General features: G+C 42.5%; 1 protein-coding gene across 1 annotated transcript in view; it reads right to left on the reverse strand.

The window, feature by feature from the left end:
* Positions 1 to 828: 828 nt before the first annotated feature.
* The window catches only part of FGF13 (fibroblast growth factor 13), a 60,084-nt gene continuing 43,727 nt past the window's right edge, over positions 829 to 17,185 (reverse strand). Inside the window, exons 4-5 of the mRNA XM_009705168.1 lie at positions 2,656 to 2,854; positions 829 to 1,401 (exon numbers count right to left, since the gene is read on the reverse strand). Of these exons, the coding sequence (XP_009703470.1) occupies positions 1,265 to 1,401; positions 2,656 to 2,854 (336 nt within the window). The 3' untranslated portion in view covers positions 829 to 1,264. The remainder of the gene's footprint in view (positions 1,402 to 2,655; positions 2,855 to 17,185) is intronic.

A 17,185-nucleotide genomic window follows, 5' to 3' on the forward strand; every position in this document is an offset into this window, starting at 1 on the left:
CATCGTAATATAAATAGTTTATTCAGTGCATGGTTGTGTATACAACAAATAATAAACAACTCTTTTGTACGAGGCAGAAAGCTGCCTGTACAGAACTATGTCAGTTTTGGAGCACAGAATCCAACGATGATTAATGCACAAAATCTTACACATCATGCAACTCTATGCCAAGATTCCAACTTTCTCCCATGCAACAGACATGATGACCTAAATGGAAACCTAACTACAGGTTTTTTTTAAACAATTGTTTCCAATAGCATGTATAAGTATATGTTGTTTAGGGGTAACCTGTCCTAACGCTTCCTCCTACACAATATTCACGTGCCCGTTACAGTGAAAGAAGGACTTTTACAAATAAGACGTTTCTTATAAAAAAATTAAGTCACCTTAATTCCACAGTTTCTGTCTTTAGAAAAGAAGCCACAACAATAGTTTAACATGACACACAAAATGGAATTAAGAGAAATCTACACTGGAGGATAATTTTATCCCTTTCTGTTAACTTCCACTTGGGATAACAAAACAAGTCAATTCCTACAGACTGGGGTTAGCACAAGAACTTTACCAGAAACTACAAATCTATAAAAATTTATATTTCATTGTGTTTAAAACCACAAGAACACTGTTTGCTTGAGCCTGAGACACCAACTCTCAGTTCCAACCCTGAATTTTTAATTATTTTTTTTAAAGACATAGCTTTAAAGACCCATTGGAGTTCAGAAATCAAAAAGTTGCACTATTCCAAATTAAAGGATACATTTTTTATCAAGCCTTAGATATAAAACGGTAAGCCAAGGAAACAACAGAGTTTACATATTTGTTTTTTGTTTGCCCCTATAAAACATACAAGCATTAAAATTTCCTTTGAAGAGCAAAAGTGGTCTTTTTCTGAGTTGGAAAGCAAATTCTTATCAGCAGTGAATGCTGTGAAATGTTTTTGTTTCGTATTCCACAAAGCATAGGAAAAAGAGAGAGAGAAAGAGAGAGAGAGAGAAAGAGCTGGACATTTCTTCTCCGAGATTTATTCCGCAGTTATGTTTTCTGGCTATCCAAGTGCCTTGTGATATGCACAAGCATATTCTACATTATTGGGGTATATCCTTTGACAACCAGTAGATCTAATGGCTGATAAACGAGTGACCTATGCAAGTTCGGTGGCTTGTCCTGGGCAATTGAACGTTTGGATGAAAGACTGCTAGTAAGAATTCAACTGCATCCAGAGGTAAGGTTCTGTTTAGAGAGCACTTGGCTTGCCTGAACCTGGCTACGTTGACTCGTTTTGGCTCATGGATTTACCCCCGTTTAGCACTCCTGAAACACTTCTGCTCTTTGTTGGGGTCCCACTTCCAGATCTTGAGAACTCTGTGAGATCATGGAGAGAAGGCTCTTTGTACATGGCCACTGCAAAGCAAAAGAGAGGCAGCACGTCAGCACGTGTTAGGGGCTACTCTGTCTGTTGGTGCAAAGTCCAGCTGTGAAGAACCATTGGGCTTTTTTGTTCAGCAATATGCAACGTAAGGAGTAAATGAAACACGGCAAGGAGACCTCTTCCATTTCAAACACTCCCTAAGAACCTCTGAGGTCCTCTTCAAGGGAATGATATTTTAGAGAAGGGAAAAACAACAGCTCCCTCCCTCTCCCAGTTAAATCGCCCACCTACCCACTGCATTTACAAAATTCTGCAAGATAGACCTAAGATGATATAAATCAACATTTCCTTATTAATGGTGAAGTAGCACTGTCAACAGCTGTGATTTGACCTGTTACTTGTATATGTAGCCTAAGCAGGTGGATGCAAAAATGGATTTTCAGTCTTCTGTTTCCTTTGTTTTCACACACGTTAGAAGTGAGTATCAACCTCCACATCAGTTGCCTAACACCTAGTCCTAAATGTAGTCTGCCAGACTAGTCCAGCATCCACCCAGGGCTATGCACCTTTGAAATAACCTCTCTGATTTCAAAATGGTACTGCCTTAAAAGGCTACCTAAGAGCATAACCTGGAAGTAGAAGGCGTCCTTCCTTTAAAGGAAGGAGCATATGGAAGCTATTTCTTCTGGAGAAAGGGAGCACGTCTATACATCGACTGAGATCTCCCTCTTTGCATTGACCAAAGAGGGAGCCAAGTCTGACCACAGTCCTGATATGGTTCCTTCAGTTAACTGAGATGACTGTAAGTCCTAGCTTTTAATACGCAGCAGTATACATAAGCCACATGCATTATTACCTTTAATGTCATATGCTGTTGCCACATTAATTGTGGTTTAATAAGCACCACACATTACAGCTTTATCCCAGGCAAAAACAGACAAACAAACATCCTGTACCATAAAGCACAGATTGACAAGCTGTACAGCAAGTCGTTAATGGCCTGTAAGCAGACGTTTGGGCCATTCCGGGCAGAGTCTTCATTATCTATAACGGAGACAGTGTGGACTTCAGGCACAAAGAAACTAGTATGTGTTTTTGGTTAGATTAGAGAAATGCAGAGGTAACATAGAGAAACACAGCTCTGGTTAGATTAACAGTGTGTTACAGAACACTATACTCCTGTTATATAAGTAGCTGAACCCTTCAAATATGTATGCATAGCAATTAAACATCTCTGACACAAGATAATGTCAGTTCAGATAGATGGAGCAAACCCAAGCAATTACCTTTTAATGGTTTTGGAAGAAAGTGTGCTGCAGGTTTGTTTTTCTTCACGTGGTTTCCTTTCATTATTTCTCCTTCTTTGTTAAGACCCAGATACCAACCCCGGCCAGACTGTTGCTGTCTGTAGATCATTGAAGAATACGTCACATAGTAGTTTTCAAATACTGATTCTTTGAACTTGCATTCAGGTGTAAAATGTTCCTGTAAGAAAGTAACAGATCAATCTGTGCAGTGCAGAATCTCACATCAGTTAATGAAAAAGCATCCAATATTTGCTGCTTTCCCAACGGTTAAAAGACATACATCTCATCCTCCACTACCCAATTATGAAACACGGGCCCTAAAAGTATTAACAAAAGAGTAACACAATTTGAAATCTGTGAAATGGTGCTGTGAGCCGCTCAAAGTAGCCTAATAAAATCTTTCTGAACAACGAGTAAAAAGTCTAAGTGAAGAATTATTGATTGATGCCACTAATGGATATTAGGCAGACACAGCCCTGATGTCAACCCCAAGGGACCAGCTATGGTCCAGCCCCACAGGCAAGAAGAAAGGCCACGTAATGCCTCTGTGCATTAACTGCTAGCCTTAACTGTTTGTGAGGAAAATGCAATAAAAATTCAAAGCCAAGAATCCATGAGTAAATGGTTGTCTCTTACTAACCCAGCAATATTAAGTTAGCTTGTAGCAACTGTCTCTTTGGACAAATCCACGCTCTTCTTCGGTCCAGCGTATCATCCACTGAAAGCCCAGCTGTCAGAGACCCAGTGCAGACATTAGTCTCTGCCCTGGGACTGGGCCACAGCTGGAAGCCGATAGGATCAAGTTTTAGTCTTCGTGTTGAATTGCACTGCTTCTTTTGGGGAGATGGTATTGAGCTAATAGTTAAATTAAACAGCAATAAACCAGGAGAGCGTCTTTTTCTTCCTGCCAGTGGTGTTGCTGGTTTTCCCTGTGCAATGGTCTTGACTGAATCAATGCCTTTTGGCACGATTGCCCAAATTCAAGAAAGAACACAGACATGAAACATGGGTCTTAGAGGGATCTAAGACCAAAACACCAGTCCTGACAGCACCACTTAGCTGCTTCCTAAGGCCTCTGGTTTCTTTAGATTTTTTTAACCTTACAATTTCTGACAACATCTCACCTACGGACCCTGCAAAGTCCATAAAATATGAAGGAGGAAGGGCTTGGTCTGGGGATGCAAATATTAATATTGCAATCCTGCCCATCAGCCAGCTGTTTGCTGGTCTTTTCTTGTGAAGGCAGCCAGCTTCAGTGGAGCTGCCCTTGTGCTTAAAGTATCCTACAGCGGCATGAAAGAAAAGAGGAAAAATTGTGCTTGCATAATGATTGTAATTTTGATTTTATAAAATCAAAGGAAATGAAATGTCTCAGGAGCTTAAGATGTTCTTATCTAGTTTCTAAAACGTTTTGTGTGAGAAAAAGATGGTACTCAAAAAAAACCCCCACTGTTCATTTTCTGCACATCTTTTGCCATTTTGTCTTCTCATAGGAGAAGGAAAAAAACCTCCCACCCTCTGACTGGCATTCGCTTCAACAAAGAATGTGAAGTAAGCAATTTTCTTCTTTTTTTCTTCAAGCTAATTGGCTGTTATTTAGTTAATTGACAATTGGTTTCAATTGCTGTCAAATGGGGACAGTTACTGCATTTTTGCAAGATTTCTAAATAAAAGCCTTCCATCACTGTGCCCTGCCCAGCGCTAGCCATGTTAACAAAGACTATTGCAAGCGCATCATCCAATTAGCAGCAAAATGGAAAACTACAGTGCTCCCACTGGAAGATTATGGTTTATGTACAGTAATTTGGAGCTGTTTTGGGTACAAAAGGCCTGCTTGTACACCACAGCTGAGGGTCAGATTGCAAACAGAACCACAACATTTACTCCATCTCTGTGAGGAAGCAAGTTAACCTCAGTAGGAGCAGCAGAAGCCAAAAGCTCGCAGAGTCCCTTGAAACAGAAGCACAGAAACAGTGGGGAGACAGAAAGACAGACACTAAAAAACTTCACCCCTCAGTTTTCCCTTGGCTGGGAGGCTTGCGATAACAAGCCGTGGTGGAAGCGCTGTGTTGCTGTGAGTTGAGCCCAGGCACAGCCAGACACCGGCCTGATGGTGCACACCAGCCCGGCAGCCACCCCTCACGAGTAATCCCCTCCCTGGAGCATCCTGTGATTCAGCAATAACTACCATGGTGGTGATTTCTCACAATAAACAGTGGGGCACGGAAACAAAGACACCTCTCTATAACGTGCTCAGTTACCACAACAAATCCCCTCTCAATTTTTCCAGCACTGAAGCAGACCATCTCATTCACCTGACTGGCTTAGCAAAGAATCGTGCCCCTTTGTATCGACTGACATCTGCTGAATTCCTCAGCTACGGCTGCAGCTCCAGAAAGGTGCTGCACGGTGGGAAAGGCATCCTCCTTGCCAAATAAAAGTAGATCCCACATGAGCTGTTTGCAGAAGCTGAAGTGCTCTGCTTGCTCCTGAATACTAAGCAGCTGCTTACCTTTTGCAAGAGTTTGTTCCCACCCATCACTTGCCTTTAGTGTAATTCAACGTGTGTCTTTCCTGCTCATTGAAAAAAGAGCCGGGGAGGAGAATTGCAGAGGGAAGCTCGGAATGAGGAATGCTAGCAAATGTGCTCCTAATTTGGGGGCATTACAATTAAAATGTACTTTTCTGAGCTTGGCAAGTCTGTGTGCCAACCCAGTTGGGTACAGACAGGACTTCCCTCAGCACATCAGTTCAAAATACAGTGCAGAGCAGCAAGTGCAAATTGGCTGTTATGTTATCTTTGCTGGCAAATTCTTTAATAATGTACTGAGGAAGGGCAAGTTAAAAGTTGTGAGAGGGCTGAGTGCCCCAATTAAAACTGATCTTTTCCAGCTCATGTAGTCAATGCTATTGAAAATTTATAAATATAAGTAAGTGTTGAATTTTAAGACCAGTTTTTTCCTGTCTCTCAGCTGTCCTCTTTGTCTATCTTTGCAATGAAAATAATTCAAATGAGTTCTGAGAAGTCCAATGTTATGAATATATTGTTACACAAAACAGATGAAAAATCGGTACTTGTGTGAAAAAGTGTTTCAGTCTCAGCTTACCTCAGAAGTCAGGGATGATGGCATCTACATGACAGTAAATTGCACTCACCCAAGCCCCTCACACATGCACCCTAACAATGAATGAATGAATGAATGAATAAATGAATAAATAAAAGTTAAAGAAAGTGCTGGATAAATTGTAGTCATGACTCAGCCGTGCTTAAGTAAGCAAGAAGATGAACTGTCAGAAGCTTCTTCTTGGTTTTGAGCTGATCAGCTGGACTACTGAAACGTTCCTTCATGAATAGATCTGCAGCTGCATTAAATATGTGAAAAATAATTAAAAAAGAAATAGTTTGGTGCATGATAATATGTTAAAAGGCCTTGTAGCATACACTTAGAGTGGCTGTATTTCCAGGCAGCTGACCAGATTATATCTAAAATAATCCAGTCTCTTCCATACAAATACTGCGTTACAGGTATGCCAAGGCTGAAAGCTAAAATACTGTACAGATGAAGCTGGAATTCTTCTGGCCTTAATTGTGCAAAAGCCATGTTTCAAGCCAAAGACCATCCAAATTATCATCCATCACACCCACCTATACTGCAGGACTGAATATTAATTATTCTGGGTCCCAAATGATTGTGACGCAAGAATTCAGACTCCCCGTAGACAGAAAATTGGAAATCTGCTTTTAAGAAAGGTATTTAGTGTCTTCAAGTTTCTGTTGTATTATAGAAGCCACTCGTCAGGATGGCTGTAGGCACAGTGCACATAAGGAGGGCAAAGATATTTGCTCTCTGCTATTTATTGCATACTGTGAGAAAGGCATATCCGTATCCATATCCATACATTGTGGATACCATCAGCAGGAGACATCACCAAATACTTTACAGAGTAGTAAGCTTAAGTCATTAGGTCAATGCTCAGTTTGTTAAATGTCTGTATATCACCATAGGTTAAAATGTCCTGCAGCTACCCTATAGCAGTTGATGAGAACAATCAGAAACTTTATTCAGATGGATTTAGTGCTAGGGGCATGAATAAACAATAAGAAAAGAAAAATTAACTTTGAAAAGTATTTGGGAAAAGTATTGGCTACTTGGGAAACCTGGAAAACGCTCATACCTATTGAGCATATAATTACGTTCCATGTGATCAATGACTATGTCTGCATATGGGATTTATTCTTTATTTTCTCCACTTAATGAAAATTGGATTTTTTCCCCTCCATATCCTGATTTCTTTCAGGACTATAATGTAGCCCAGGATTCCATTCTATAATCATGAATTTTTGAAGGAGCCTCTTTAAGGCTCCAGAGTAGTGATTTTCTGCGCCACTGGGCCTGCCTTTTTTTATTAACAGAGATTGATTTTCCCCATCTTGGCATGTGAAGTTCCAGAGTGTATCCTCTGGATCATCACCCTGTAATGTGCAGTGATATCAACAGCACACAATGTGAATACTTCAACTTTAACGTTATCGGAAATAACAGCTTTTAGATCACCAGTGTGAGAAGACTCTGAAGAAACCGGTATTTCATGAAGCCACCAAAAGCTGTTTGCTACAGCAATGGAAACTTATAATTATCTTGAAGAAATCTATTCTAGATCAGATATATTACAGTTCTCACAGATAGATTCCAATCCCACAATACTGTCCATTTTGCTTAAATGTACCTATTTTGAGGAATCCTAGTGATGTCAGTGGGAGCAACTCACAATATATGAATAGGTACAGGTCTTGTAGGACTGTAATAAGGAAGACCGCTTGACCATGTGATCATGACTGTATACAATGGTTGCCAGTCAGAGCAAAAGACATGCTCGTCAAAAAGCTGTGTGGGCTGCTGAAGACAGATTCTGTATCAACGCAGTGAGGAGCTTCATTTTGGTTACGTCTCTTCCAGGTGAGTTCTTGCAAAGACATCGTGGGTAGCCCAAAGCCCTCAGGAGGTGCTGTAAAGCTGAACTAACTGCTGCTAGAACAAAAAAACTTACTCCTGAACAGGAATTTGTGGAAGGCTGTAATTACCCTTGAGTTCACTACAGTCTGAAGGCATGTGTACCAGCCATGTGACCATCCAAGGAAGAAAATTAAATTCAAAATTATATAGAAAAGGTACACTAAATTGTTTCATCAGGAAACCTACTTACTGGCAGGAGTGACAGGAAGGCACAATTTTCCTGGAAGGTGATCCCAAACGACTCCATAGCATGGAATTGCCTGGGATAGTGCAATAAGCAGGAATTTATCAAGTAAAACACAAACTATCAGGGCTGTGTAAATTTATTTAGGACAGAGCTTCCAGAAAGACTAAAATGGAGCCCAAGGAAGCAGCTGGATATCCAGCATCTCCAGAGTAAGATTTCAGGTTGTCACTAGGTATGCTCTGAATCTATGAGAAAAGTATTGAAAAGATCCTTAATTATTCCCTCAACATTGTTCCTTTGCAGAGCAAATCAAATGCACAAACTCAGGGAAAACACACACACATTGAACTGAAGCAGAAAATATATTCATTACAAATACAAAGACTTAGAGGTTTAAGTTGTGTTCATTACTCCTTTTCTAGCCTTATCAGTGACTCAGTTGTGAAAACTTGTCCAAGTCATCTTTGCCCAGATTTTTAAGTGGCATTTAGGCACATCAATAAATACCTATTTAAAGCTTGGTGCGTCACCTCTCAGCAGGCTCTGCCCATGGAATGGATGTACTGCCTGATGACCCCAGGCAAAAAGACTCTGTGACTGTAAACAATGCTGAAATTTAATTGAGATAGGAACTATGCATGATCATATTATTATTCCCCTGTCTTTTGGTGATGTTTCACTTCTATGACGGTGTTGATTAACCAAAGGACTCCTTAATTGGGGCAAGAGAACTAACGTATGATACATACAGAAAGAAGACACTCTTCTGATTATTTCAGAGGAAATTAATCCCATTAGAGAAAGCCTGTAATGTGGTTTAAAAGTTCTGCGAGATGCCCAGGAGAACACCTCTCAGATGTGAAACACAGGTCCCCTTCCTAATCTGTCCTACAAAGTTATGAGAGGTGATTTACTTGATATGAATAAGAAAGATGGAAGATCCACTTTGCCCCCAAATGCTTCTCTTCTGCATCATGTGCACGTCTGATGATCCTGGAAGCATGGTAAAGGGAAACCTCTGCAATTACCTCAATGATCAAGTCCTTCATAAATATTTTAATCCCTCCTTTAACACCTTTTAATACCTTCTTGCACCTATCCTTTTTCAATTTCTGTTGCTTTAGGGCACCAGAATTGCCAGTCCTAGTTCAAAATCAGTGAAATTCTAGTAAGATAAAAGGAAGAAACTAGTCTTTAAACATTGCCTGTTTTGTGAAGCTTGGGAAGGCTCATTAAGCAGTCAAGCGCCCATCAGGTTGTCTGAGGGCTCTAAACCAGACTAATAGAGAAGATCAACATATGTGATACCATCCTACTACTACCTAGAAGCCGTTTTTTTAATCTTATTTAATTTTTATTGTTTCACACATACAGAAATCCTGTTACTGCCTCAAAATCTGTAAAGGAAAGCCTGTATGTTAACCTGTAATCAAGCCTCTTTGGAGAGAGTTTCTCTACGAGAGTAAGCATGGGTTTGGGGTTTAAAAAGAAAAAGATCAGAATAACTTTCTCAACATCTAGTCAAAGGCTGTATTGCATGATAAAGCCCTATGATTCATGGACTGCATTCCTAAGTTTGGTCAAGGACTGGTTAACACCACTATAGCCTCTGGCTAAGGTAATCTCCAGTTGAAAAATGGGAGAGGGAAGTATCCTGCATGCATCCACACTCTGATCAAATGTTCTTCTCTAGGTTTGTACCATTGATCTTCTTTGGGTGGAGGAACTGGCTGGACCTTAGATCTAATCTGCTACAGCTTCTCTTGATCTTCCTTCCCACATGACTGAGTCAAGCAGAGGAACTAAACTTTCTTGGCTGAGTAAAGCACCAAGAGCTACCCTCCAAGAAGGTCAATTGAAAAGCAAGAGCTTCCTCAATACATGACCTACACAGACATTACAGAAAACAGGGATGTTGGAAAAGATGTGTTCCCTGAAAACATGCTGGGAGAGATCCTACCTGCTCAACTTGGATGAGACATCAAGTCATCTTACATCACCAAAGGCAGCCAAAGCAGGTAACTATGTAGTGCATAGGCAGTTGTGCGTAGTGCATGAATACCCAGAGCCCAGTGAGGCTGGCGGTCCATTTCAGCAGCCTTGGGACCATGCCAACTGGTGAATCCTGCTCCCATTCAAAGCTACAAGAGAACTCCCTTTTCCTCTCAGCAAGCTCACGATTTTCCCCAGAGCAGCCAATCCTTTTCATAATTTTCCTAAGCTCATTATCTCTGTTCCCTGTGACAGTGGCTTACACAGGTGAAGCCAGCGCTGCAGAAAACATAGTTAAAATGTGTCCGCTGTTTTTTATCATAAATGAATTTCTTATTTTTTTACAGTTTTCTTCTCTCAGCTTTTAATTTTGGAAAACAGCACATAAAAGTACCCAGCATGCCTCTTCTGTGCCATTCATTACCCCACATCTCTCTATCATGTCTGCTTATTTATCTCGTCTTAACTAAGCGGGCCTAATCTTTTTAAATCTCTCCTCATATGAAGGGTTCTCTGTGCCTCTAATCATTTTCATTACCCTTCACTGAATCCTTTCAATTTTTTTTTCTCTATCATTTCCAGAACTGAAACACAACATTTCAAAAGAGGCTGAACCATTGAGTTGCATAACGGAGGTAAGATATTTCCAGTCATTTGTCTTATGACAAAGTAAAATGGTCTTTGCTGTTCAGCCTCGCTATTGTGCATTCGTACAAAAGTTCTCTATCTTTTAAGTTGTGTCTCTGATAAATATGGACCAATTTTATGGTATTTCTGACCCTCTGAACATTCAGTGTACCCAAGCTTAAATATTAAAAGAAGGGAGAAGGAAGCAAAAGGCAGATAGGACAGCTTTTTTCCCCAGAACTAGAGCAGAGAGCCCCAAAGATGCTAAGCAACCTATTTTATAACATACCCATTATTACACAGATAACCTGCCAGCCATTGCAATCAGATTTCTAGCAGTTATAATTGACATCAAATCCTGGTATTGTCAAATCTCTCTGACACAGCTGTTGTGCAGAATGTCCTCAGCTTAAGTGTGTCATGCATTACTTTTAAAAAAAATAAAATCTAAGTTGAAAAACTCCTTTTCAAGTATGAGGACCATGCTCTGCTTTCAGTTACAGACAGCCCTGCATCCCAGCCGTTTTAATGGCCAAGCCCTGAGCTCATTGCCATTTGCTGAACATGGCCAGTGGCATGAGATGCTGAAGGACTAAGAGGAGCCTAAGCACTTAGGAGACACAGCAACTGCCTTGTTTTGAGTGAACTACTTGTGGTTGGTTTGTCCGAGTTGCTAATTGCCTGCCAGCTCTCCTTTTGGCTTTGTATGCCACTGCCTCAGTAGGATATGGGGACAGAGAAACCACGCAAAGCCTGGCATCTTCCACCAAGCAGCAACAAGCTGCAGTAGGAATGCACTGAGGAAAAGTTGTTCCATCAGGCAGACGAGTGTGGCATGAAGAGACATTGCTCTGTCACAGCCCAGCCGCTGCGACAGGGAGATGTCTGCAAGCTGGTAAGAGCAGCTGAGAAAGAAAACACATTCCTGTCCCAGTAGCCCTTTTACACAATTACTCTTGTATTCATCGACATGATCGCTGCCACTGGGGGAAACCCACACGGCTGTTGCTGGGGCTGCAGAGCATAGGGCGGCAGCCGTGGGTTAATTTACTCCTGGAATAAGGTGACTTGGCCGGCATTTGTTAAAACACCACCTGGGAGCGAGGGGCAAGAAGGGCAGCACAACCCTTCTGCTGCCACATTGAGTCCCTTGGTCGTACCATCCTGAAATGCTGCTTGCAGTTATGTGAGGGGCTGCAGGAGACAGGTTACCTGGGATGGGGTTCAGCAGCCAGGCTGGGCCCCCCCCAGCCTCAGCAGAGGGGATGGGCAGCGATGCTGGAGCATGGCATCACCAAACACTCCTCTAACACTTTTGTGGTCACAGCTTTCCCGGCACCAGGGAGCTCCCCAGATGGGCTCTGCAGAAGTAGCAGTGCTAATTAGAAGAGTGTGGGATTTACTGCCGCATCCTCGATACAGAACATCAGCCCTGGGGTAAGGAGATGGAAGAGATCTCCTTCAGCCTGTCACCCATGAATTTATGCAGATTTATCTTAAAGTGCTGGAAAACAATAATCTAATCAGTGTTTGCAGCAAGCTCTAAATCTGTCTGTTTAATTACAAGCAGGGACATGACCCTTTTAGCAGCAGATGCTCCTAAAATTCTATGGAAAAAAGGAAGGCATGCAAAGGTTTCCCTTTTTGGGGGGAAGGGCAGCTGAACGAACAACAGTCAGAACAAGTGCTACAGTCCTTCCCATGGGAATAGGTGATAACAGGGAATGCTGTTTCTGTGGTAACCTGCAACGTGGCTGAAAGCCTGTCTGTACAACTGCTGTGAGTTACGACGGCTAAATCGATGTGGAAGTGATCTCCTTGTCCTTTGCTGCTCTGGTGAGGTGCCATCCTACGTTTCTGATGGCAAACTCACGGAGTCAGTGCTTTTCCACCCAAAGGCTAGGCAGGCAGTTCTCGCAAGCACAGCCTCAGCCCAGCTCAGACCTCCCCAAACTACCACCAGCCGCCTCGCTGACACTGAAGAAGAAAGATGGGGTCAGCCCCAGAGGAAGCGCTTAATGCTGCTGAACGAGCTCTTTTTCTGCACACTAGAAATTGCCTCTGCTCACTGACTGCGAGAAGCTGCAAGTGGAAGATAAATAACAGCATGAGCTGCAGGAGAAGAAATAACACCACAGTACATCAAACAGGTCCTTGCTTCACTGTCAGCTTAGAGTCTACTCTGCACGAAAGGACAGCCTGCCATTTGGCCTGTATATTTTATTAATGTGAATGCATATTTATGGCGCTATGGATTAGCCGATACTTCAGCGTTCAATACCATCCTTTTACACCGGAGTTCTCAGCAAAGGCATTTGTCCTGTCTGCTGTTATTCCTCGTGTGCAGTTAGCAGTGCTCGCAGACGGCTGCTGTTCTCTCCCCAGACCATCCCCCTGCACTGTCTGGGCTGGAATCGCTGCCGTATAGGGGTCCCTCATCTATACCAATTTTGGGAACACATTGTAAAGCTCTGTAAAGTACTAAATGCAGTATAGTCTTTGGACTGGCATCTTATACTAAAAATAACATTACTACCAAACTAATAGGCCTATTAATTCGAGTTTTATTCTGCAAAGTGTTACACTGCAAGCTTACTTTTTAACACAGATAATGTCAGTGTTGGGAAAGTTAAGCAGGTCATTACACTAAACAAAAGCAGTGATTCTTTCAGGACCAGATCCAAAATGTATTATGACCAAAGGAAATACTACCAATGCCTTTACTGCATTTTGGTTAGCTTTCTAATGTTCAGGTAGTCTGCAAAGAAACATCTACATCTTGCTTTAAGAAATCAAGGCTATTTGGTATCTGTCACTATTAATTCAGCTTACTTGCTTACTATGAAGTGTAAATAAAAAAGACTGAGCTTAATAATAGTGGGAATGTCACAGGTTCAAGGAGCTGGTTAGCTCCACCCTGACCAAACCAGCATCTCTGTATGACCAAATGGTAATGAGACCTTTTCAAATGAGCTTGATTTACTGCAATCCATTTATTCATGAATGCCATGGATGGATGTTTTTCATCCTCGCTAGTTTGACAGTGCCAGGGCACTACTGGCAGCCAAACCCTGCTTCTTGATATAGAGTGGCAATGCTCTTTGGAATTCTTCTGCCCTCACGGCTCCCTAAATTATGCTGTTGAACATATGCTGCTAAAAGGATCTCAGAGGGATGTTTGTATTAGATGGCAGGCTAATTGTGGGATTTGAGAGATTTCAGATGGCAAAAACTTTTAATAACAAGCTAATAAAGGATTATAAAAGGGAGATGAGATGTAAGACTGACCCTTTATTTCAGAGTTGATGCTGACTGGCAGAAAACGTTTGTTTCAGCAGGTAAAGACCCCACCTAAGAAGGGACACTTATGCACGGAACAGACCTAATCTCTCTCTCTAAATGACATATGTGCATTTCTCATAAACAACACTTTGAGGGTCAAATTAATGGAAATTCAAGTTCGGGGAAGTTTTCCAGCACCTTGCACATGAAAAACTGTGCAGCAGAGCAGAGCCCAACCTCCCCTGCCACAGGCACAGGTAACAGGAGCACATACATGCCTGTGTGTAATTCAGGGAAGTCAGGCACTAGCATTTAAAACACTGCATTGCTCTAACAAGCAAGTTGGCACCACATAGCTTGAGAAATAGAAGTTTCATGTTACAGTCAGCACTCGAACCGCAGCGTACTCTCCGGCAAAGCCGGAATACATCCCTAGGAACAGCTCAGACGGACGAGGATGGCAGCAAACAGCCACTTCCACCTCTCACCAGCCCCTCGGAAACCAGCCCAGGCAGAGCTACGGGGAAACCTCACATAAACGTCAGACAGGCCCACGAAGCTGCCTCCAAAATACAGCTTCTTTGGGTTTTATAGTTGCTACTTCTAATCAGGGGCCCCCAACAAGCCACATAACGCAGAAAGAAACAAACATTTCTAATACCTTACCTCGTGATAAGGCTATGCCATTAACATCCAGAGATTGGGCTGAATACTATATGTCCTCTTAACAGTCCCCCAAGAACTGTCCCAATGAAGTTACGAATACGCGCTTTCTTTTTCAGTGATTTATGGGAAGTTTTCTCTAAAACACACAGTCTAATAAGAATGCCTGTCCTTCCAAGAGACAGCCTGGGCACACAGATAACCTTAGAAAGCTCTGCTTTCTTTCCCACACAGTGATACGGACTTTGTGAGGGTCTGTCATTTGGCGATTTTACGCCTGCCCCTGGGCTGTGTAACAGATTCCTCTGGAGCCAGGCTTTGGGGAGACACTGTGCTGCTAGTGCCTAAGCAGCAGAGGAGAACCGGGTCCCTGGTAAAACACTTGCAAAGCTAATTTAAACTTGGAAGATACCCAAATGTCTCTGGGAGGTACAATTTAAAACCCTAACCTAAGATAGCCCGGACTGCAATCGCAGATTTCTGGGAACGGTGTGGAACAGTTGCTCCACGAACCAAACACTGCAGATCTCTGTATTACAATATTTCAACAGGAGAGCTGTTGCCATTCTGAGTTACCTCATAGACAAAAAAGTAGCAAAACACTAAATTCAAACAACATAGGTATGACCACTCCCTGGTTTACACATTGGCAGGAGCAAGCCTCTCAGGCTTCCTCAGAATTCGAGTCAGAGACACTTACCATCTCAATCTCAATCTCCATTCCTCTGACAGTGTTACCTGTTGAACAGACAGGGAGCTCCCCGAAAGGATTTAGAAGAGTTCTAGTGCAGAGAAATCTTTGTCCTTGAATGATACAAAAAGTTGAATGGTGTGAGCACTTTGATTTTAAAACTAAACCTTGTATCTCTGCTACAGAAAGTCCTTTTAAGCACAGTTAAAACAAAGAACTTCTGGCTAACAGGTGTCGTGTGTTGCATTGCGAGGAGGAATCTGAAAGATAAGTCCAAGGCTTAGTTTGAAAACTACTGTTCTATTTTGTCTTGAGAATCTGAACTGCCTTGGATCAGACCTGCTTCTAAAATCTGGTTATCTGTTTCCAAGTCAGCAAATAATAGCTGGCTGCAGCCAGCCAGGCAGAGAGCTAAACCACCCTGCAATTGAAAGCATAAAGGTGAGCTTGTCCATCAGAAAAGGTGATCATCTTTCAATTTACTCACTGGTTGATCTTCCATTTCACTGTTCAGAGCTACCCGTTGTTAGTATAACCTAACAAGTAGCAAAAAAGGCTGAGGGAAGAAGACACAGCAGAGCAAGGGTTCAGGGGAAATGCTGATGAATTCTATCACCTGCCTACTGAAGTCTGCACAAAGAACATGGGCCGGCAAGTTCAGAAATGCAGTTTTGCTGCAGACAAGCAAGACTCCTTGGACATCTTTGGGCTTTGAGGGTTTTGAGGCTAAGCCTATGGAGACCAAATGAGGTAACTAAATGCCATTTAAATTCTATCACTGAAATAAAGTAAGACTACCAGTAAAATAAATGGGCTTCATCTATCTAAATATCCCTGAGGAGCTGAGTCCAAATCTGGACCTGCGTGTGCAAGTCCAAGTTTGATTCATCTCATCTACCTTCAGGCACAAAAAAGAAACACCAAAGTTACAGGCTGGGTCAGTCTGGGATTTTCATGTCCTCAACGAGCACAGTTGGGATAAATTACCCCCTGAGAGGATAAGGAAGCATGGATCTGCCGTGTTTGACTCCTGCACTATGGACCCAGCTCTGCCAAAGGCTCTGGTCCTTTCTGAGCAGGGCAAGAAGATGTGCAACATTCCAGGGCAGCACTGCCGTGCCCTGTGCCACCGCAGTGCCCGAGGCCTGGAGCCAGCTGCTGGCAGAGCAAGGCTTGGCCCGCCAGCGCTTGGCCGGGGATGGGGTCCTGCAGCTGGGGAGAAGCAAGGAGGGAGGTGAGAGGTCCATCATACAGGTCCATCCCAGTGTGCCGTGGCTCAGCAGAGCAGCACAGACTGTCCCCAGGTGGCCCCAAGTTGCTGTCCCCCGTCACAACATAAGATGGGTTAAGTGAGCTTTAATACTGAGTATTGTATAGAAAAGGATTTCAGTTCTGCTCTCGCCCAAGCCAGGGAAAGTCTGCCGCAAATCAGCCTTGGCATCAGCAGTCTGACTGCTGAAATGGAAAGAAATTACCTTGGGTACCTCCAAGATACAGTTTTTGCTTTGCAATATTTACAGGGATTTCTTTCCCTGAGACTGGAACAGCCCCCAAACCTTACAGTCTTATTTTGGCAAAGCTCCCGTTGAAATGAATCACGACTTTGCCTGAGTTAGTGCTCCAGGACTGAGCTCTGAATTATTAAAAGCGAATGATATGTAAGAATTTATGTCAATTTTCAAAACAGCTCAGCAAAGGTAGACAAAAATCCTTTTTTGAAATTCGTAGAAGGTATGTGGCTGAACTCCCAGTTTGCTTTGAAATCTCACCCCTAGCTTTTTAGTGAAACGCAGTGCCTTTTAAACCTCATATTTTAATCATCGTACTTCTGTACAATGCAGAACTCTTGCCTCGTTTCTTTGGTTCAAATACAACCTCTACCATTACTAGCTTTACATGCAAGCGAGCCCCTTGTATCACAAGCTGACGCCCTCCTCGTGGGGAAGCTGTAGGCTCATTCTTTTTCTCCCTCTTGTAAAATCATCTACTGTCTGAACAGGCAAATGTACCTTCCCAGAGCGACCTGTCGATACCCCTTCTTGTTCCTACACG

The sequence above is a fragment of the Cariama cristata genome, unplaced genomic scaffold, assembly GCF_000690535.1.
Source record: "Cariama cristata isolate BGI_N322 unplaced genomic scaffold, ASM69053v1 scaffold9078, whole genome shotgun sequence".
NCBI lineage: Eukaryota > Metazoa > Chordata > Aves > Cariamiformes > Cariamidae > Cariama > Cariama cristata.